The following is a 22,148-nucleotide window of genomic DNA, read 5'->3' on the forward strand; positions in this document are numbered from 1 at the left end:
GAGCCCCGGGCCCTTTAAATCACCGCCTGAGCGCCCGGCTGCTGCTGGTACCCCGGGGCTCCGGCAGCGGGGCTGAGGTGGTGATTTAAAGGGCCCGGGGCTCCCAGCTGCTGCTACCACCGCCCCAGGCCCGGCCCTTTTAATCCTGATTTAAAGCACCCAGGGATTAAAGACCCCGCCTCTTCCGGTACAGGCCCCGCCTCTCCTAAGGACTCCGGAGTACCGGTAAGTCCTTTAAGTTACTTTCACCCCTCACTGGAGGAGGGAGAGAGAGAGACATAGTGTGTTGAAGAGGAGTATTACACTTTGTGTGAAAGGATAAGGTGTTTTGTGAGCCAAAACCAACAGGTGACTCTAGCGGAATGCCATGAAATCTCAGATTGTCTATCTAGGCAGGACTGCCAAATCCATGCATTTAAAAATCACGAGTGAATCCCCCCCAAAATCATGAGATTGGCTCAAGAGTCCTGAAATTTTTAAAAATAATAAATGCTGGTTTATTTTTATTTGCCTTCTGTTTTTAAACCGTGGCTCATGTTTTTAGGGATTTTTTCTCTGCAAATATCCATTTTTTAATGGAAGTTGAGATTTTTACAAAATCCCCCATCTCCGGGAGCCTTTAAGAAAAGCAGCAAGTATCAAGAGAGTCACAATAAAATCATGAGAGCTGGCAGCATTGCTCTTCTCCAGTTGGCTTTACAGCATTGGTTTGGATCTGTAAAGCCCCAAATGACTTGGGAACTGCCTCACTGAGAGATGCGCCCCGCTCCCTGGACACACTGTTGTGGTTGCGGTCAGCTGAGGTGCTGGAACCCTCTCAGAATAAATGAGATGGAGCTGCTGGCTCTGTGGTGACCTCTCAGCTCATCGTCCTTAGTCCAAACTAGTTAAACCACTGCCCTCAGAACATGCCTCAGACCCTAGCATTTTACCCAGGGGTTATAGGTAGGTTGGCTGATATGTGTGTGAGGGGGGTACCCATTGATGCCCCCTCACATCTCTGGTGCTTCTCTGGTTTGGGGGGATTAGATGCTGTTGGTTTTGTGCATTGCTTTGGGGGGGTGGATTTCTAACTCAAGGCAAAAACACCTGGAGTGTGAGATGGGAGCTTTTTCACTTTGAATATACTTTACAAATCAAAAGGAATAATAATAACACAATGCTGTTTGAGACAAACATTCCTGCTCTAACTTCACAGGTCACACAAGGCAGGCTTTGTCCTATTTCTGGTATCATTTCAAATTAAATTCAAGTAGACACAAATGTAGGATTGGCTGCATCCTGGGTGAGCCACAGATGATTGTTCATTGTGTTGTTCGCTCTCAGAGGCATGCCCGGGCAGTAACAGCTCCTCTTCACATCATTTCACACCAGTAAACCTTAGGTCACTTTGGTAACAGCTATATTTCCCAAGGGGTTTTCAACTGAGGCATGAAATAAGTGACGACGATTTCTCCTTCAGAAGAAAAAGGGAAATGTAACATTTCTTCCTGACTCTGACAGGCATCAGCTTGATGCATCATGCTCCTGATAACGTTCAAGTTACATCCAAGGTTACACTAGAAAAACAAACACAATATTACCTCTAAAAAGTCAGCCATTAAATTGACCAGAATAACATGCGGCCCCGCTTTAAAGTACTTGGGTTGATTTTTGGCCAGAAGATGTGCTATTTTAACATCACCGCCGTGTCGAGCTTTGAAAGACCCACGCAGGTGACTTGCCGATCGGCACACACAGGGATCCTTATCGTACAGGAGTGAAGTTACAATCTTGCAATTTGCTGTTATCACTCCTGGGTGTGCCCCTGACTTTGTTTTTTTCCATGAAAGCCGAGGTTCTCCTCTAATAACGCGGCTTTGCCCCTTTCTGAAAGGCTTCGTTTTGCACCAGGCCGGTGAAAGAGTTTGGGGAGTTGGCACCACGTAGGGTGACCAGACAGCAAGTGTGAAAAATCAGGGACAGAGGGTGGGGAGTAATAGGAGCCTATATAAGAAAAACCCCTGAATATCGGGACTGTCCCTATAAAATTGGGACATCTGGTCACCCTCCCACCACGTGGCCCGTTCTTACACCTTCCCCTGCCCCATGTCTCCCAGGGAGGGGATGGCTGGGAGCTGTCACACCCTGTCTGCCCCGCCGCATGCAGCTAGTGCTGGGCACAGACAGGTGGCCTGCCCTAGAGGGGCTGGGATTCGAACCAGGGGATCTAGAATGCTCCCACGCCAGCTGTTGCCAGGGAGGGGCAGTTCCCTGCGCAGCGCAGCCCCCCCACTGGCGAGGGACGGGCAGGCGCTGAGGGCAAAGGGACGGGCACGGGCAAAGGCTTCGCTACGGCTTCACTCCCCCCAGTACGCATGCGCACGCCCTACCCAGGCTCACTCACAGCGGCCCGGACCCCGGGGCGTAGGCTTATTGGCCCAAGCAGCCCACGTGACAGCGGGTCGGAGGGCAGCAGTATGGCTGCGCCCAGGGGTGGCAGGTGCGGCCGGTTGGAATCGTCTCCGCGCGACGGGGAGCGCTTCGCGTGGGCGTCCGCATGGAGCGGGCCGAGTTCTGGGTGTCCCTGACGGTGAGGAAGGCGGGGCGTGCAGCGGTGGGGGGCGGGATTGGGGGTGAGGAAGGGGGCACAGCGGGGCGGGATGGTTTGCAGAGGAGGTGATGGGGGCGGGTTTCGGGTGAGGAAGGGGGTGCAATGGGGGGATTGGAAGGGGGGCGGGATGGGGGCACAGCGGGGTGGAATAGGGTGCAGAGGTGATGGGGTGAGGAAGGGGGCGCAGTGGGAGGATAAGGATGGGGGCACAGTGGGGCGGGTTTGGGGGTGAGAAAGGGGGCAGAGTGGGGGGATTGGAAGGGGGCGGGGTGGGGGGCACAGTGGGGTGGAATAGGGTGCAGAGGTGATGGGGTGAGGAAGGGGGTGCAGTCGGGGGATAAGGAAGGGGGCAGGATGGGGGCACAGGAGGGTGGGTTTGGGGGTGAGGAAGGGGGCGCAGGGGGAATAAGGAAGGTGGGCGGGATGGGGGGCACAGTGGGGTGGAATAGGGTGTAGAGGTGATGGGGTGAGGAAGGGGGTGCAGTCGGGGGATAAGGAAGGGGGCGGGATGGGGGCACAGCGGGGTGGGTTTGGGGGTGAGGAAGGGGGTGCAATGGGGGATAAGGAAGGTGGGTGGGATGGGGGGCACAGCGGGGTGGAATAGGGTGCAGAGGTGATGGGGTGAGGAAGGGGGTGCAGTGGGAGGATAAGGAAGGGGGAGGGTTGCAGAGGAGGTGATGGGGCTGGAGGAGGGGTGTGCAGCTGGGGGGGATGAGGGAGGGGTGTGGGGGTGACTCATCTCTGGGTCTGAGAGGGGAGCAGAGTCCACTTCTGGGTGGCACTGCCAGGGGGAAATTTCCAGCTGAATTTGGAAGGAGAGGGTATGTCTGTATGTTGCAGCTGCTGGTGCTGAGGAATATTATTGATGGTCCCTTAGGCTCCCCCTCCACTCTCTAGACACAGCCCCTGGCCCAAGGATCAGTTGGGCTAAATTATAAGGAATGGAAGTGATCACAATGCTATATTAAAACCCTGCATACACTTTTCAAATGGTATGAATTTATTTCTGATGCCCGTTGCCTTTGGGTGGGGCAACGTGCATCGTTCCAGAATGGGGAGGAATTGACTTAGGTATCTTACCTTTTGAAATGTTAAGGAGTTCAATTGTTCTGGGGAAGTTCTTTGGCCTGTGTCCTACAGCAGGTCAGAGTAGATTATCACAGTGGTCCCTTTTGACCTTTGAAGTCTATAAATTATCTTGAGTACTCGTAGTGTGTATAGTGCTTCACAGGCATATGGGATAAGGTCACAGCATTGGTTAGAAGTGCCATGTGGTAGATGCAGTTTCAGAGGGTTAATACTTTGGAATGATACAGCCACGAACAGTCTCTCATTTTAAAACAGGGCGCTGAATGTGTTGTGCTGTTTATAGCCATTGTGGGTTTGGTAACTTCTTTTTACCTCCTGCAAATTGTGTGTGTTGGTACAGGGACTTGATTACAATGAGTTCATTGTTTTTTACAGAATAACTTCACAATAACCTGAACTACTTGTATTTTGTAATGCATTGAGACAACTTGGCACTTTCTACTGCACTAGGAATCATAGACTCATAGGACTGGAAGGGACCTTGAGAGGTCATTTAGTCCAGTCTCCTGCACTCATGGCAGGACTAATTATCTAGACCATCTCTGACAGGTGTTTGTCTAACCTGCTCTTAAAAATCTCCAATGATGGAGATTCCACTACCTCCCTAGGCAATTTATTCCAGTGTTTTATTAAAAATGTCTCATGTTTGAATAAAGGGCTCACAGTCTTTCTGCCGTTTTCCTTGTCCATTTTAAATCAATGTTTGACTGTAATGCTTATGCATTACTTGCCTTTTTTACCGAAGAATTTCTCTTGCAATTTCTCTAGCCTTTCTCATAGTTGTAGAGTTTAAGGCCAGAAAGGACCACCAAATCATCTAGTCTGACCTGTTGTATATAGATTTACTGAGAGACATGCCTAGATGATTCTAGTCAGCGACTGTTACCTGTGCTGCAGAGGAAGGTGAAAAGCCCCCAAGGTCACTGCCAGTCTGACCTGGAGGAAAATTCTTTCCAGACCTCTCATATGGTGATCAGTTAGACTCTGAGCAAGAATCAGCCAGCTAAGTGCCAGAAAGACAATTATCAGGACCGCCTCAGAGCACCGGCATACCCTATCCAGTGTCCCATCTCCAGTTGTGGCCATTTCTGATGCTTCAGAAGAAGGAAGCAAATCTGCGCCAACACCCCCCTTTCCTCCAACTGTGAATACACTGGTTTCAGAGTAGCAGCCATGTTAGTCTGTATCCGCAAAAAGAACAGGAGTACTTGTGGCACCTTAGAGACTAACAAATTTATTAGAGCATAAGCTTTCGTGGATGCATCCAAAGAAGTGGGCTGTAGTCCACGAAAGCTTATGCTCTAATAAATTTGTTAGTCTCTAAGGTGCCACAAGTACTCCTGTTCTTTTTGTGAATACACTGTGGAAGAATTCCCTTCCTGACCCCTGGGGTGACTGTATGAAGCCCTGAAGCATGCGATTTGAGGAAAGTAAGACATGAACCAGAAGGGACTGCCGAGGGTTGCCCAGCCCAGCCCCCCACCACTACAGGCAACCCTGTCATCTAATCCCACTCATGAATTTGTCAAGCTCTGTCTTAAAGCTAGATTGTTTGCTCTTTCAGCTCCTTTTGGAAGGCAGTTCCAGAATGTCACTTCTCTTATGATTAGAAACCTTCTAACTTTCAGCCTAAATTTATTTGTGAACAGTTTATACCCACTTATTCTTGTTCCAGCATTGTCCTTTCATTTAAATAGCCCTTTGTCCTCCCTAGTGTTTACCCTCGTGGTGTATTTATAGAAAGCAATCCTATCTTTTAGGCCCTCTGTTCCCCTGATCATTCTAGTAGCTCTTCTCTGCACCTGTTTCTTTCTGAATTGATCTGTCTTGAATGTGGGTGACCAGGATTCCAGAAGAGGTCTTACCACTGCCTTATACAATGGTATTAATACTTCCTTGTGTCTACTGGAAATGCAATGCCTGGATCCTATTCGCTTTTTTTCATGGCCGCATCACATTGGTGGCTCTTAATTGCCCTGTGATTGACCAACATAGCCAGGTCTCTCACCCCCTCCTTCACTTGTAACTGATGAGCCCCCAGTTAATATATAGCGGGAATTCTTGTTGTTAGTCCCTATGTGCGTGACCTTGCGGTTTGTACTATTCCATTTCATCCCATTTCTATTTCTCTCTTTTTGTACCTGGACAGTTTTCCATTTCATCCTGTCATCTGGCTTATTTAACTGTCCAACACACACCCCGTACAAAACAAGCAGAACCCTTTAGAGACCCAGATAATCTGTGTAAGTTTTAGAACTGAAATAGGTATCACCAGGGTAGTAACAATCATCTTTTTAATGAGTATGTTTTGTAATGAAAGACCTATTTTTTATAATAGAAAGAGCCAGTTCTCTCACTCGGCAAAGCTTTTAGAGTGGTGTCCATCTATTCTTGAAGGAGGAGGATCAGAATGATGTTGGAAATAACCAACAATAACAATGAGTGCGCCTGCTGTAGTGTTGTGACAGAAGGTTGACAGGTGTTTGAGAATCAGTGGAGAGAATTACTCTGAGAAGCTACAGATCCTAAATGTATTTTATCTAAACAAAAAGCTGTTTGATTTCACTGTGTCTATTCAATCAAAGTGCATGGCAGTTTCAACCAGAAAAATATATGGGGCGGTGGGGGGAGGGAAATAAATGTTGAAGAGCAGCTAACTTTGTATCTTAAGAATTTTAAAAAATAGTAAAAACAAAACCATTAGAATAAGATTTGTTACTCCATTTCTTCTTTCATGCTATGTTCGCAGCCTCTGCCATTTGTAGCGTAAGTTTGAACTACTCCTCTAACACCTACTCATCTAACACATCACGCAAAATGCAGGGAAGCATTTGTTAAGGATGAATTTGAGCAACAACGTTCAACCATGGCAGCGAAGGGCACGTGGCTAGCTTGTGGACAATACGAAGAGAAAGGAATGCTTAATTTTTGAACTACCTTTTCCTCTCATGTTTTGAATTCCGCTAGTGCAATGTAACAAACTAACTTCATTCCCAAAGCCAGAAATCCTGGAGTTACCCTTGATTCAGAGCTTGCTTTCTTCCTTCTGCCGAACTTGTTTGTAACTCTGCCTGCCGCGCCTCTGGAGAGTTTGACTACCTTTAACCTGCCCCTCCTAAATGTCTTATTCTTTCTATAGTCTATGCCTGTTTTGACTGTTGTGACTTCTTAAGTTCCTTCTTGCAAGACCTTAATTGCATCTCTTTGCTTCTTGCCAGATTTCCCAGTGCTCTCAGCACCCACAATTGGGGCCAGATGCTCAAAAGAGCTCAGCGCACAAAGTGTAGAGGTCTCTTGAAAATCTGGCCACTTATTTTGGGTGCCTAAAAGGAGGCTGAACTCTGTTGAAAATCTCTCCAAGCCTCTTCACTTCACAGCCCTGAAACGTCATTCCTTAGCTTCATCTTCGCTTCTCCATCCCCATCTCAGCCTGGTGCTTTCCCCTCCATTCCCACAGCTAGTGATGGCAGGTTCCTGCTCTTTGTTCACAAACGTGGAGATGGAGTGGAGCAAGGATAGCGTGGATAATTGTAAGGGTGTAGCTGAATGACCCGAAGGAGTGAAATGTTGTGAAGAGGCTTGTCAATTCCAGTGCATGGGTATGTACCATGACTAGTTCTGGCTGCAGAATGTAGGAGGAAAGGTCTTCTCTTCCTGTTCCATGTTCAACGGGCAGGTGGTTTCTAATCCTCAGAGGAGTCAGGTGCTCCCAATAGGAAGAATGAAGGCAAACAACCAAACTAGCATTAAGATGGAGTTTGATAAATTTAGAAATGAGATTATATGATGGAATTGCCTGCATCAGCAAGAGACCGGATTCAATGATCCAGGAGGTCCATGCCAGTCCCTTGCCGCTAACTCATATCGCACAACTATTTCTGCTATGTATCTGATGTGACATTTATACACTCTCTTAGAGGCTTTGTGGACATGGACCAAGAAAAATTCAATTGCAGATTAAGGGATATATAATTTTTGCGGCATTTGCTAACTGAATCCTCTCTCCAGCTTTTTAAAAGATTTTATCTCTATTTACTCCTAGAAGAATCATTTACAAGTGAACAACTAAGAGAGTGAATGCTGCTCCCTTCCACAAGTGTATAATAGACTATCGCCCCGTATTTTATCATCCGTTTTCAATTAATTCATTAAAAATATGCATAGGGCCAACTTTGTCGCTCCTGAATTGTGTATAGTTAAGTGAAGCTGCATGCCTGGGTGTAAGAGCAGAATTTGGCTCACACTTAAATATGCTCAGGTGACCTATTGTATGAAATATCATGGTTCACTACATTTGAATTCGATCCTGGTTTTATTTAATCATGTTGCTGGATTTAGAGTGTAACAGGTATATCCAGCTCCATGCAAAGATTTTTTTTTCCCCCCAGCTGTTCAACTGATAATGCTAGTGCTGCTGACACGCAGTTGAGAATGGGCTGCTTAGTCGGCTTATTATCTAAAAATCATTACTGTTTGCTGCAGATGGAGTAAGCTCCCAGGTATTCTCCCCATCCTACAGGTACTCCATTAGCTGCTTCATGAATTTAAATGACATTTAAGATACAAATCCAAAGAAGCAATTAGTAACTTTTGATTCATGTTTTACCAGCTGGCTAGATTAAATCTGATCAATTTTATTTTGGGCAGATAAGAATTCTGATGGAAGAAGAGTTAGAAAAATCAATGCACGCAAAATAGCCAAATAGATTAAAAGAGTAATTAACTTATTGATTAAAACGTTAACGGTAGATAGCAAATGCCTCTCTGAATCCTCTGTTAGGGTGGAACAGAAAACCAGGTGAGCACAGTATAATTGTACTTGAATTATCCAAGTAAAGATTCAGCAGTACCATATATCCATGCTCATGTTTTCTCCTGCTGTTGTATACAGGGTAGATATCAATATATGTGCTCCGTAGCCCAAATAACCAAAAAATGGTGAAGGTGGATTCAAAGAATAAATTTAATACAGATTATTAGATATGTTAAAATGGCTAAAAAAAATTTTTCGGAGAGTGAGGGGTGGGGAGGTAGTTGTATACTCATCCCTGCCTATATTTCATCTGGTTATTATTCAGGTTTTGCAGGGGCCTTGGTCATGGATGCCATCTTGGTCTCTCCTGGTCTCTGTGTGCACACAGTTTAGTTAGACCAAAGTCTTTGGGCTAATATAGGTGTATCTAGGTGAAAACTAATGGTCTGTGTTATACAGGAGGTCAGTAGGATTGCCAACTTTCTAATTCCAGAAAACCGAACACCCTTGCCCTGCCCCGCCCGGGACAAGAAGCAATGGGCTTAAACTACAGTAAGGGAGATTTAAGTTACACATTAGGAAAAACTTCCTAACTGTCAGGATAGTTGAGCATTGGAACAAATTAGGTAGGCAGGTTGTGGAATCTCTGTCATTTGGAGGTTTTTAAGAACAGGTTAGACAAACTCCTCTCAGGGATAGTCTGTCTTAGTCCTGCCTCAGCTCAGGGGAATGGACTAGATGATCTATCAATCTCCCTTACAGTCCTATGTTTCTATGACTCTGTGAAACTTTTGGTTTAAAATGCATTTTTTCTGTTTTTGGCTGTCAAAAACAAAATTTAAATGAAAACCCACACATTTTTTTTTGTCGGGAATACAAATCTTTTTCTCAACCAGTCCTAATATTTGCACAATAATTCCTAGCACTGATGGACAAACTGTGCTGTGTCATATTGCTAACTGGTGGGTGCCATTATCTTAGGGCTTATTTGCTTGGCTCAGAGTTGTTGGAGCTGCGTTGCTTCCTTCATTCAATCCAAAACAGTGAGGCAAAATGAAAGAATGCTTAAAATGTTGCACTGTTCTTTTTGTATCCTATGCTGGTCCTTGACATCAATCTACATGTGGTCACTTGAAGTAAAAAGGTAATTATTGGAGAAATCTGCTGATGAATGATCGAGCCACTAGTTTGCTGCAAATGGCTAGATTCAATAATGTCCTTTAGACACGTCTCATTGCAGCATGTGTGTAGGCAAGACGTTGATGTTAATTTGCTTTACTTCTGTTTATCTTGAAGGCTGGTGGGATAGCTGGTGTGTGCGTTGACTTGATATTATTCCCACTGGATACCATAAAAACCCGACTGCAGAGTCCCCAAGGATTTAAGAAGGCTGGTGGCTTTCGCGGCATCTACGCTGGCGTTCCTTCTGCTGCTGTCGGATCCTTTCCGAATGGTAAAAACTGTGTGGATTGTGCTTGTGTTAATCCCTGGTCTTCCTCTAGGGGAACGGCATAGTCAAGTCTGTCCTTTCTCTGCCAGGCTCCGATCCTGCTAGTAGCTCCACATAGGACCCCCTGTTGAAGTTATGAGGTTTTGTGTGGGTGCAGGGGTCCAGCTGGGTGGGGCTCTGTGTGCACCATTGTAATGATGACCCCTAATGTAGACTTGCTGCATTGCACTGTACCTGAGTAAATCACACCATGGCATGCCCCATTTTGCACTGGGGCAGTGTGCCAATATTAGTAGATTGCACCAGTGTAACTAAATCGATGTAATCACACTGGTGCAAAGTTATGTAATGTAGGGTTCCAAAAGATAAATCCCCACCTCCCCCCCTATATATTGTTTCTCTTTCCAATTTTATAAATCTGCAAATGCTAACTACTGGTGGTACTGCTTTGTGTTTCACAATTCAGATTCCTATGCACCATCATGGTGACGCCACCGTGTCCAGATACTCTTCTGGAAGCCTTGATGCTATTCTTTTCATCAGCTCTTCACTTAAAAATCCAATTTTTGGCTTTACACTGTGGAAGCTGTTCCCTTTCCCTTCCATCTCTCTCTTGCCACTTCCTTATTGTTTCCAGCAGCGCCTACAATGTGCTAAGCATTGTCCAAATATAAAAGAAGACACAAGTCCCCATCCTGGAGACTTTTGCCTTTAAATCCTGGCCATGTCTGACTGCAGGGATCATGACTATGAATGCTCCAAGTGTTACCTGGGGTTCTTTCAACCCAAAGCTCTTGGTAACTTTTACTCTGTGCGAGGAGGTGTCAGGAAATAAATCAGGGGAGACGTGGCTGTCCGACCGATAGATGGCTAGCACAAACAGGACAACACGAGAGTGCTTTCACTTAAAGCTAAACTTTACTTAGACTCGAGCACTTACACACGTCCGCAACAGATTAGTAAAACACCCCCAACCCTTGATAATTACCAACGCTGAGTGTGGCTCTCGAGTGGCACAGCGGCAGCCCGTCTGCCGGTGGGGAACACAAAATGCATCCAGAGGGAGAGACCGGTCCCGAAGAGTCTCCGCTATCTCAAGCTTTTCCCCCTTATTTATACATTAGTAATAGAATGTCCCTTAAAGAAACCTTGTTAAGTAAGCAGTTTTAATGATCGAGCAAGAGGTTCCTTCTGATTATTGATTAACCAGGTGTGGGTTTTTCCAGAGCCTGCAGCCTTGAGACCCCAATAGATGTTCCTGAGGGTACATCCTGCTCTTTTCAAATGCATGTATCAGCAACTTTAGCACAATTTTTATCAGGAAGGACGTGGGGTCAAGCTGCCCCTTCTGAGGCACCCAAAACCCCCTCCCCTCCTGCCTTGGTCAAGCTGCATGGCCACTTTATAGCCTGCTGACTAGGTTGCTTTTTAACAATAAGCCATAGTGGTTTCAAGCACTTTACTGGTTTGCCAAAGTCTCCCCATACACAAAGGTATCTTGTGTACATGCATGTGCTCCCCTGTGGTCTTTAAGAGCCAAATTCTAGTAGGGAATGTTCTCTTTTTTTTCTGGGGAGAGAAATAAATAATTATAAGTCATTTAGAAACTGAGGGAAGCTTTGAGGAGGCCTTTTGAAATTGGCACTGTCTTTCAGAAACAAAACAGTTCTAGTGTCTGAAGAAAAATGTTTGCAATTCCTGAGATCTGTTTGCTCTCTTGTCTTTGCAAAATGAAGTCCAGCTAGGCTGTCACGTTTGTAAATGTTAAGTTCACAGACCAATCCACTGACACCTTCAAATGTTCGATGTCCTTCAAAAGATGATATAAAAAAAAATTCTGTTCTTTATCTCCGCTTTCGTTATCTCCTTTTGAGGCGATAAGCATCTTTTGATTAACTGCAGAAGGCAATACATGCAGTCCTTTTGCACAATTAAAATCTGTTCCCCCGTGAGAGATGTCAGCTTTTTCAGGATTTGCATCTCTAACATCTGAGCTGGGATTTATCTCTTGCCGCAGTGTAAGACCAAAAACTTAAATGATCTTGAAGAATACAAGTAACCCTTAATGTGCTAGGTAGCAAATGCAAGACACCTGTTAGTCCAAAAAAACTGTTGCCACTTCAGTGCCTGGTTTGCTCTTCTTCCTGTCTCTAATAGTACACTGGTACACTTGGATTGGTTTTCTGTGCTATGAGATTAGGGCTATTACAAAATAAAACTGTTCCTTGCCCATTGGATTACAGTGTAATGAATGTTCAAGCTCTCAGGAGGATTTCATTTTCTTTCTCTCAAATGAATTGCTGTTGCTTCTGGAGTTAAACTGTAAAATAGGAGGCAGATTCTAGCTAGGAAAATGTTGCAATCAGATTTAAATGTTAGTAATGTTACTGAAGCAGTTGTTTCCTTAAAGGAGCTGATTTGTAATATCAATTGACCATCGTCCAATAAAGTACAGCCCTTACCCACAGTATTCTAGGGGGAAAAAACTTCCAATCAGTCAGAGATACTATTTAGCCTTTTTGCTTTTTAAATACTGTAATTGTAAACATGGATTGAAGCCCTGGGCCCATTGAAGTCAAAGGGAGCTTTGACCATGAGTGAAAGAGTATTGACCATGGAACTATGTTGGTAGGAAGGGTAGTACTGTTTTGGGGAATGTCTTGTCTCTGGATTATAGCATTCGGCTATTTTCTGAATTATAACCGTAAACTAGGTTTGTCTGGATTATAACAGCAATCTGCTAATGCACTTACAGGGATAGTTTGATGACTGGACTTTTTTTAAAATTTCAGCTGCTGCCTTTTTTGTCACCTATGAATATGTGAAATATATGTTGCATACTGCCTCCCCTCCGTACCTGAGTCCAGTAACACACATGGTGGCCGCCTCCTTTGGAGAAGTAGTAAGTAACAGCTCTGTCTACTGTACATTCCATTTTTTCCCCTTCTCTTCTTGCTAGGAAGTCTTATGAGAACTGAATTTTAGTGGGAACCTTTTACTTGTTGATTGTTGAGCAGCAGGTTTAACAAGCCTGGTCTTTACAAAGCATTGGTTGCAAAACACCAACATGTTTTCTAGAAACTTCTGGGGTTTGGTTTGTTTTGTTTTAAATGAAGCATTGACATTGAGTAACAGTCTGGAAGCATAATGTAGCAAAAGCTCATTCCGTGGGCAAGTTAGTGATGGGAAGGTACGGTTGTCCTTTGATTCGTGAAAAATCCACAGAACCATTATTTCAGAGGTGTTACCCTCTGTGGCGTGGCAGTGGGGACTTGCTGTTCTTCCCATGCCCCAGCAGTTCCAGGTCCGCGAGTTGGTGGAAGTTTGGATAATACAGTGTTGTCGGAAATGGGTTGAGTTTGGTATTATTCAAAAGACCTTCCTATCACTTACTTGCCCCTGGAATGAGATTTTGCTACATTGTGCTTCCAGACTGTTACTCCCAGGAACACAATGGTACCAAACATGACACCAGTAGAACTACGTAGCCATGTAGTCGAGAAAAAATTTAAAAATCACAGTGCAAGATTGGTCCCTTGTGCATTACATGTCCAATACTGAAATACCACCTGCTGCAGTAGGCTAATGGTTAAATACCTGGAGGACAGTTCTGATGAGTTGAATGTGTTTAGGCTGGGATTTCAATGGATCTTAATCAGGGCAAAGGCAAAAAAGCCTCCCGCCGCCGCCCCCCCCCGCCCCCCCCAGCGCGGCAGGGGAGGGCGCCGAGCCCGGCCACGGGCTGCTCTCCCCACCAGCCGGAGCGCTGGGGGGAGGGCGGCGAGCCCACTGCGGCTCCGCTCTCCCCGGCGGCTGGAGCCGGAGCACTGCACCGCCCCCCTCTAGGTGCTGCCCCAAGCACAAGCTTGGTGGGCTGGTCCCTGGAGCCGGCCCTGATCTTAATGGAGCTAGGCATCCAACTCCCATTGGCTTTCAATGGGGTTTGGTCTCCTAACCCCCCCCCCCATTGGTTCCTGTGAGAATAGGGTGACCACATGTCCCGATTTTTAGGGACAGTCCCGATATTTGGGGCTTTGTCTTATATGGGTGCCAATTACCCCCCACCCCTGTCCCAATTTTTCACCCTTGCTATCTGATCACCCTATGTGAGAACCCCAGTCATAATCTCCTTGCATTATTTCAGCTCTGATTTACTCACTTCAGTGATGTTTTCTAAATTGTTCCATTTAAAAAAAAATCTTGTGAAAATGTTCATGTCTGTGACAATAAAATGACTTATTTCAGCTGTTTATAATGAAAGGTTTCTGAATTTGTTGGGTAAATGGCAAAGACTTCTGTAGGTCACTGGGGAGACATACTTGTTCTCTATTCTCAAGAAAAGGGGAAAACCGAATGGTCACTGAAGAATTATTCCTATCCAGAAGAAACTCAAGACACGCACTGGAAGCTGAATGCTCTTCTTTCCAGTGCTATAAACTACATACATATCCAGTTCTCCTGTCTCGCACTGGTGATGTTATGTTGTGATATGGTCTGATACCTTTCATTAGTTCACTTGTTATTGATCATAGCTCCTAAGAGCCCCATTGTGCTAGGTGCTGTACAAATGCAGAACAAAAGACATTTCCTGCCCCAAAGAGCTTACAATCGAAGTATAAGACAAAAGACAACAGATGGATGCACAAAAAGATGGGAGTACAGGGAAACTGAGATAGTATTGGCCACTATGATAGCCTGTACATGCCCTGGGGTATGTCTTACATTTAAAAAAAAACAAGGAGTCCTTGTGGCACCTTAGAGACTAACAAATTTATTTGGGCATAAGCTTTCGTGGGCTAACTCCTTATATTTTTTTGCTGATACAGACTAATACGGCTACCACTGAAACTCGTCTTACATTTTAGTTACCATAAAGTAGAATGTTCTCTCTCAGAAATCAACAGTTTTGCAATTCAGCCACTTGAAAAAAGGGGTCAAAGAAAAAACTAGTCTGAGGTCACTGTGGTGTTCAAAATCTTTTTTTTTAATATGTCCATTTTTGGCTGGTTGTATAAAGCTGTCCTTATTCAGTAGCTATGGTAACTTTTACCCTGGAGACATTTTCTGGTAGTTGTGTAGTTTAAGTATGTAAATGAGACCAGAGTGGTAAAAATATATTTCTCGCTATTTTTCATTATATGACATTTTTATTTGGGGAAAAACAATTTAAAAATCGTAAAATGGAGGGTAATACTCTTAGTGTTGGAAAATATAAACAATCTAAACCTTGTTAGATTAGATTTCTTGCATTACGGAGTTGTCAGACCTGAATGTACTTGAAAAGTCACTGTATCAATTATATTAACTGACTCATTCAGCTAAGGTATTTTCATACCCCCCACCTTTCTCTCTGAGGGTACCTCTGTGCTGCACCCCTCGCCCCCGCAGCAGCGAGTAAAATAGCAGTGGAGAGCCCTCGTTCTGAAACTCAGTGAGGTGGGACAGTCTCAGAGCTTGAGGCTAAGTCTGAAAATCTACACTGCCCTGGAGCGCCAGCCTGGTCAGTTGACCTGTTTTCTGAGAGACTCTGACGCAGGTGATGCACGTTGGAAAACATAATCGGGATCTAAATTAGCTGTTACCACTCAAGAAAGAGATCTTGCAGTCATTGTGGATAGTTCTCTGAAAACATCCACTCAATGTGCAGCGGCAGTCAAAAAAACGAACAGAGTGTTGGGAATCATTAAGAAAGGGATAGATAAGAAGACACAAAATATCATATTGACTCTATATAAATCCATGGTATGCCCACATCTTGAATAGTGCCTGCAGATGTGGTCGCCCCAACTCCCAAAAGATATATTGGAATTGGAAAAGGTTCAGAAAAGGGAAACAAAAATGATGAGGGATATGGAGCAGCTCCCATATGAGGAGAGATTAATAAGACTGGAACTTTTCAGCTTGGAAAAGTGGGGATATGATTGAGGTCTATAAAATCATGACTGGTGTGGAGAAAGTAAATAAGGAAGTGTTATTTACTCCTCATAACACAAGAACTAGAGGTCACCAAATGAAATTAATAGGAAGCAGGTTTAAAACAAAAGGAAGTATTTCTTCACACAACGCACAGTCAACCTGTGGAACTCCTTGCCAGAGAATGTTGTGAAGGCCAAGACTATCACAGGATTAAAAAAAGAGCTAGATAAATTCATGGAGGATAGTTCCATCAATGGCTATTAGCCAGGATGGGCAGGGATGGTGTCCCTAACCTCTGTTTTCCAGAATTTGGGAATGGGGAACAGGGGATGGATCACTTGATGATTACCTGTTCTGCTCATTCCCTCTGGGGAATCTGGCATTGGCCACTGTCAGAAGACAGGATACTGGGCTAGATGGACCTTTGGACTGACCCAGTATGGCCGTTCTTATATTCTTATATCTTTTCAGTGTAGATGTACCCTTAGAAGCAAGTGATCTCATGTGGAAGGAGGGGAAGTCTGTCCGAACTTTTGCCCCCATCAATGTTTGTATATAAACTTTTAACTGTACATTGAAGCTAACTTCAGCTCTCCTTTGCAATGAGCAGCCTGAGGTTTATCACAGGTGCGGTGGCGGCAGCGGCTTGCGTTTTTTAACGCTTCCTTTTTCTACCCAACTTGCCCTGAAATATGGCACGTAATTCCATTTTCCGAGCTCAAAAGGCACTGTTGTGGTAGCAGCCAGCCAGCTATTTTAGGACTTGATCCAAAGAGATGCTGAGCAATTCAAATATCAGGCCCTTATTTTCCAGATGGCTCACAGCTATGTGTGTGTGCGCGCTGATTGAGTACTGGCACTTAATCTGGAGTTGCAGAATGAGAGTGGCTGGGGTATTAGATTGTGGCCTTCCTTGTCTGGCACAGGCTGTTCCAAGAAAATGGATTTAGTCCGACTTTTTAGATCATTTGATTTCATGTCAACTGTTAAGAAGAGAAGCGGTATCCCAGCTAAAGTCCTGCTGGTCTTCAGTCCCGCAAGCCTACTGCAGTGTGTAAATCACTGGGGTAGGATGCTGGAGATCTGGATTTTACTCCTGGCTTGGCCATTGGTCTGCTGGGTGATCTTGGGCAAGTCACTTCACCTCCCCGAGCCTCAGTTTCCCCATTTGTAAAATGGGGCTGATGGTACTGACCTGCTATATAAGAGCTGGGTGGTATTATTAGAAGACATGTGTGTCTTCCCCTACTGGCCCTTCCAAGCATGTCACTCTCAACTTTCATTAAGGCAAGTTTAGATTGTTTTTTGTTGTTGTGCTGCTGATGGGACAAGCTTGGGTTGTAGGCAGGCTAAGGGCGTGACACCACGCCTGCACCTCAGTGAGCCTTTTGCACCCCGGAGAACTCTCCCTGACTGAATGTCCAGACTGTTGTCTAAGTCTGAATGTTAAATTGCACTCCTTTCCCTGAATGCCAGACCTCTTCTGGCTTTCGTGCATGCTCAAAGCCAGGGCCATTGCTAGGGAAAAGCTTGTTGGTGTTTCTGGGTGCGGCAGAATGTGGCTCTGTGTAAGCTCAAAAGTTTGTCTCTCACCAACAGAAGTTGATCCAATAAAAGATATTACCTCACCCAACTTGTCTCTTTAGTTATGTTTAAAGCATTCTTTGATTACATGCTGCTAAGCCTGATTTAGGTGCTGGGCATTCCAGGATCTACATCAGTGAAGCGGATGTAAGTGAAGCACATTGGTTAACCTTTGCTTTTTTTTTTTTTTTTTTTTTTTTTTTTTTGGCTTGCAGCTTAGCAGGACACAGGAAATGTGCGTCGTTCCAGATCCTCAATGATTACACCTCCGCATCATGTTGGTTTTGGGGCTTGCCTTTTCTTTCTTTTGCATAATTGCAGTTCCTTGTGGCTTAGTCATGAAAAGATTCCCATTTCAAAAGGTTTTACGACTGCAGGATGATGATGGTTTTATAAATTCATGTTGATAGAGTTGTTTAAAACCAATCCATTTGGGGTTGCTAAGAGCCAGTTGCAAAGTCGTGCTCCCCCCCACCCCGCTTCTGTGGTCTGGGGATTCCTATTCAGACAACAACTTCCCCGAAAGGTAGTTTGTCACATTGAAGAAAAGACTTTCTTGCATTTATAAATCAGCTGTCCCAACAGATGTACAAGAAAACACAGAGTGACAGGACAGAATAGGGCAACTGACAGCTGTTTAACTTCATCTAGCAAATGATGCATGATTTTCAGCTACTGAAAATGCTTCCCTGCCTGATTCTTCTCATAGCTGTAAGTGTTGTAGGGAGCTTTATGAAACTTCTGTTGTGCATTTACAGATACTCTGGTATTCTTTTCCGAAGCACTTGGCCAGATGTCACAATTCAAATACACTTATCTAAACCTGGAGCAACTTGGTCCAAAACTGTGTACTGGATTAGCACAGACCATTTTAATTGTTTCATGGCAAATACTTTTGGGTAAAACTGGTGCTTTGGCTCAATTTTCAGAGATCAAGCTAAGGAGCACCTCTGACAACTCTGATTTGCTTGGAGCTACACCATTTGGTAGTCCCCTGTAGTGTTATTGCTTTATTGGCCACAAGTCCTGGTGTAATACTGTCTGTGATGATACAGCAGACATGGAGTAGAAGCAGTGCTTTTTTTCAGTTCACGTTACTTTCCCCTCATCTTTCTTTTGGAAGCATTGCTGCTTCTCTCCAGGATATTAAAATGTCTCATCACTTTTAACTCCCGATCTTCTATTCAACAGTGCCTTCTAAGCAAATATCCAGTGAAATGATATGACCTTGCCTTATCTGTGTTTACACGGCATCTTTGAGCCCTACTTCTCACTGAGGCTTTTGGGTCTCATGTTGAAATAAACAATCTTGAAAGACAAATGTCTGGGTTTTTTTTGGTGCTAACTTGTTTAGCTGCACGTATCCTGTAGCAGTCTGTTAAATTCCGCAGTCTGTAGTAGAAGAGTGTCTTAGGAGAGGCAGTGTGCTTAGTGAATAGAGCGCTGGACTGGGACTCAGACTTTTCTTGCTTCTGCTTTTATCTCTGATATTAGCCTACTGGGTGACCTTGGGCAAGTCAGTTGATCTACCTGTGCCTCGGTTTCCCCATGTGTAAAATGGGGGTGATGACACTTTGTAAAGCACTTTGAAGTCTACTGTTGAAATGTGCTATACAGAAGCTGAGTATAATTAAATTCAGGTTATCGAAGCATTTCCTCTGATTACACTGACATGCCCTTCGACCGGGAAAAGAAATAGTTCTTCACTCCCAGGTGAAATGTCAGGGGTCCTTTATATTCTACTATGTTCCCAAGGTCATGAGATTCATTTCATTGCCAACACATCGTATTATTAGTGTGATAGGTTTGCCTGTTGCCAGACAAACCCATACAGCAGGGGTGGCCAAACTTACTGATCCTCCGAGCCACATGTGACAATCTTCAGAAGTTCGAGAGCTGGGGCGCACCTGCCGGCACTCAGGACTTCTGTCCCGTTCCTGCTGAAGCCCTGAGCCCCAGCAGGTGTGCCCTGTGCAGCTGAAGCCCCGAGACCCACCTCCCCACTGGGCAGAAGCCCCCACCCCACCACCCTGCTGCAAGGCAGAGGTCCCAAGTGTTGTCCCCCTAAGTCTGGTAGGTGGAGAATGGCTGGGGAATTGGGGGGCTCCGTGAGCTGCACTTTAACTGTAAAAGAGCTGCATGCAGTTCTTGAGCCACAGTTTGGCTACTCTTACCATAGCTCTATCAAGTACTGACCTTCGCTCTGGCAGTGGCCAGCTCCTGATAATTGAGAGGAGACCCAAAACTCCTTGTAATATGCCTAACCAGCTTGAAACATGCTGTCGGTAATAGGGGTTGGAAAAGAACTGTCCTTAAAGTGGTCAGGCATTAAGCTAGTCCCAAGGCTTTGAGTGCCTGTCTAATCTAGACCTTGGCTTGCATGGCTGTAAATGCTGTAGGTGGCCACTCACACCTTTCTAACATCCAGCAGGTCCGCTGGTTAACCCCGTTACAAGTACGTTCCACGGGCGGACTGCAAGTTGCATAAAGAAATACTTCCTTGGGTATCTCAGATTGACGGCAGGTTTAATTAAATCTCAGGCTTAAGCGGCGAACCCCGAGTGACGCAGTCAGGAGGGCAAGGCTGCTTTGTGTTACCTAGATAATCCTGTTCCTCACCCGCGTAGGGCAGGGTGCCCAGTAAGATCCCCCTTTTCTAATGTGTTTGTCCCATTCTACCAGCTTGACTAGGTGTTCTGCTCTGGTTAACACAGAGCATTACATTACTGTCCCCATGAAGCCCTGCCCCCTTCCTACTCTTAGCTTTGGAGTAGGGCACACCATCATCTCCTGTAGCTAAGATTTTGTGTCATATTCCGCTTTCCCCATACCCAACTTCTAATCCGCCTCTCAGTGAGGCTTCTGTTTGTTGAGGCTTTTCCCTTCCCCTGCTTAAACTTGATCCCTCTCTCTGTCTGCCCCCTCTCCATCACACCTGCCTTTGTGCTTACACATCACAGTGCTTCCTTGTCTAACTGGCATGTCCGGTCCTAGCTATGAATCAGTCCCAAACCGTTAACGGAATGACTGATCCCAGCTATTTTCGCTCTGCCGCTGGAAAGTGCAGTAGCACTCTAGCAGAGGTATTGCCAACTGGCTGTTTCAGAGGAGAAACAGCGTAGCCCCGTCTGCCTCTTTGCATTTGTATTTGACCCTTGGGCTTTAATTGTTGGCACCTGGACATTTTTTTTTAAAACCTTAGAAACCAAACTGTCTTACTGGATGTGATTTAGGGGGTCTATGAAAATAACCTCATTGTCAGTGGCCGCATGTGTCGATGGTCTCACAACCGCGTTGGCGGTGCAAGTGAAGGAAGAGATGGGAAGGAGCCGATTTAAGGCTGTCTGCTTTACAGAGCTGCCATGTAACTTCCTCAGGCAGATTCTCTTTGACCTTAATACCAGTCTCTGTGTTGTCAGCTCAGAAATTTGAAGCACAGGCATTGCAAGGCATCAGTTTCCATAGGTATCCCACAAAACCCTTTAGGAATCCTTAAAAGGCACTCACTCACTCCCCCACCACTGCAATCTATAGCTCAGCTACTGGTTGCCTGCTAGCTAATTCATGGAACATCACATGCAAATGAAAGAAGCCTCCAAGTTTCTGAGCTATAAAATGTCCTGTTCCAGAATAAAATGAGGCAGAGTGCAACCTCAGGATGTACAATACCCATGTCAGCCATGCTAACTAGAGGGAAAAGTCAGAGGAAAGCCTTACATCTTGAAAACAAAACCCCACTTAATTATTTGTGGGGATCCCATAAGAAAAACCTGACTGGAAAATTTAATCAACTGTGGTCAAAAGGAAATCAGACGCAGATGATACATTGCAATTTTAGAGTCCCTTTTGTTTAAAGATCTGAAACTGCTTTGCAAGCACTAAGCATCACACCATGTGACAGGCAGGACAATTGTCTCCATTTTCAGGTAGGTAAACTGAGGCACGGTAAAGTTTAGATAAGATGGATGCTTGCTTCGCTCTGTAGCATGCTTGGTTCCTACTACCCTACAACAACAACAGAGGCATGTTCACAACCAAGGCATCTTTCATACTGGTGGTGCTGTATTTTTATTTTTAAATAATAGCCTTGCATCATGTTGTGACAGCTATAGTGTTGAAAGAAGCACTTCTGAGCTAATAAGCTTCTGCTTTCCACAGGCCTTTTTCTCTTACTGTGATGGAAAAACGGAGCCGTAAAATAATTGAGGTAGGGATTAGGAGATTTGGTACACCAGGCCACCTAATAAAAATGGCACAAATTGAGCTTCTCTCACTGTTGTCTCATATCAAATTTTATTTGATCGATTTTACTGTATTCCAAATTGCAAGCATAAGGGTGAAAGTTGTAATTATAGTTTTATTGATTAGTCATTAAGTTTCAATCAAGTTATAACTACGGGGAATGGCTATTATTTTGCGAGTAGTTTTTTTTGTTTTGTTTCAGGCATCTTTCCTCCCCCTCCTTTCCCCTTGCACACTTAAAATAATTGCTTTGATATTACAAACTGCTTTTATAATATGGATACTTACCTACCTAAAAGAGTGTGTTATAACAGCTGATTAGTGTTAGTAAAAGGCTTTGAGACCACTGGGTGAATGAATGTTAATCTTATTCAGCTGCCATGCTACTAGATGTAAAAATAAGACGAGGGGAGGTAAGGGGGAGTCAAAGGCAGAACATGTTCCCTAAAATTATTATATAAAATGTAAAACAAATATTAATGTTTGGCTTGTTATCCTTGTTGGTTTTTAAAACTAAAACA

The 22,148-nt window shown here is 44.7% G+C and overlaps 1 protein-coding gene across 2 annotated transcripts in view; it reads left to right on the forward strand.

Moving 5' to 3' along the window:
* Positions 1-2,468: 2,468 nt before the first annotated feature.
* The window catches only part of SLC25A26 (solute carrier family 25 member 26), a 130,064-nt gene continuing 110,384 nt past the window's right edge, over positions 2,469-22,148 (forward strand). For both annotated transcript variants that reach the window (XM_054033325.1, XM_054033326.1), the window contains exons 1-3: positions 2,469-2,572; positions 9,732-9,888; positions 12,678-12,787. In XM_054033325.1, coding sequence (XP_053889300.1) covers positions 2,540-2,572; positions 9,732-9,888; positions 12,678-12,787 — 300 coding nt within the window. In that variant the 5' untranslated portion in view covers positions 2,469-2,539. The remainder of the gene's footprint in view (positions 2,573-9,731; positions 9,889-12,677; positions 12,788-22,148) is intronic.

The sequence above is a fragment of the Malaclemys terrapin genome, chromosome 7, assembly GCF_027887155.1.
Source record: "Malaclemys terrapin pileata isolate rMalTer1 chromosome 7, rMalTer1.hap1, whole genome shotgun sequence".
In the NCBI taxonomy this organism is placed as follows: Eukaryota; Metazoa; Chordata; order Testudines; family Emydidae; genus Malaclemys; species Malaclemys terrapin.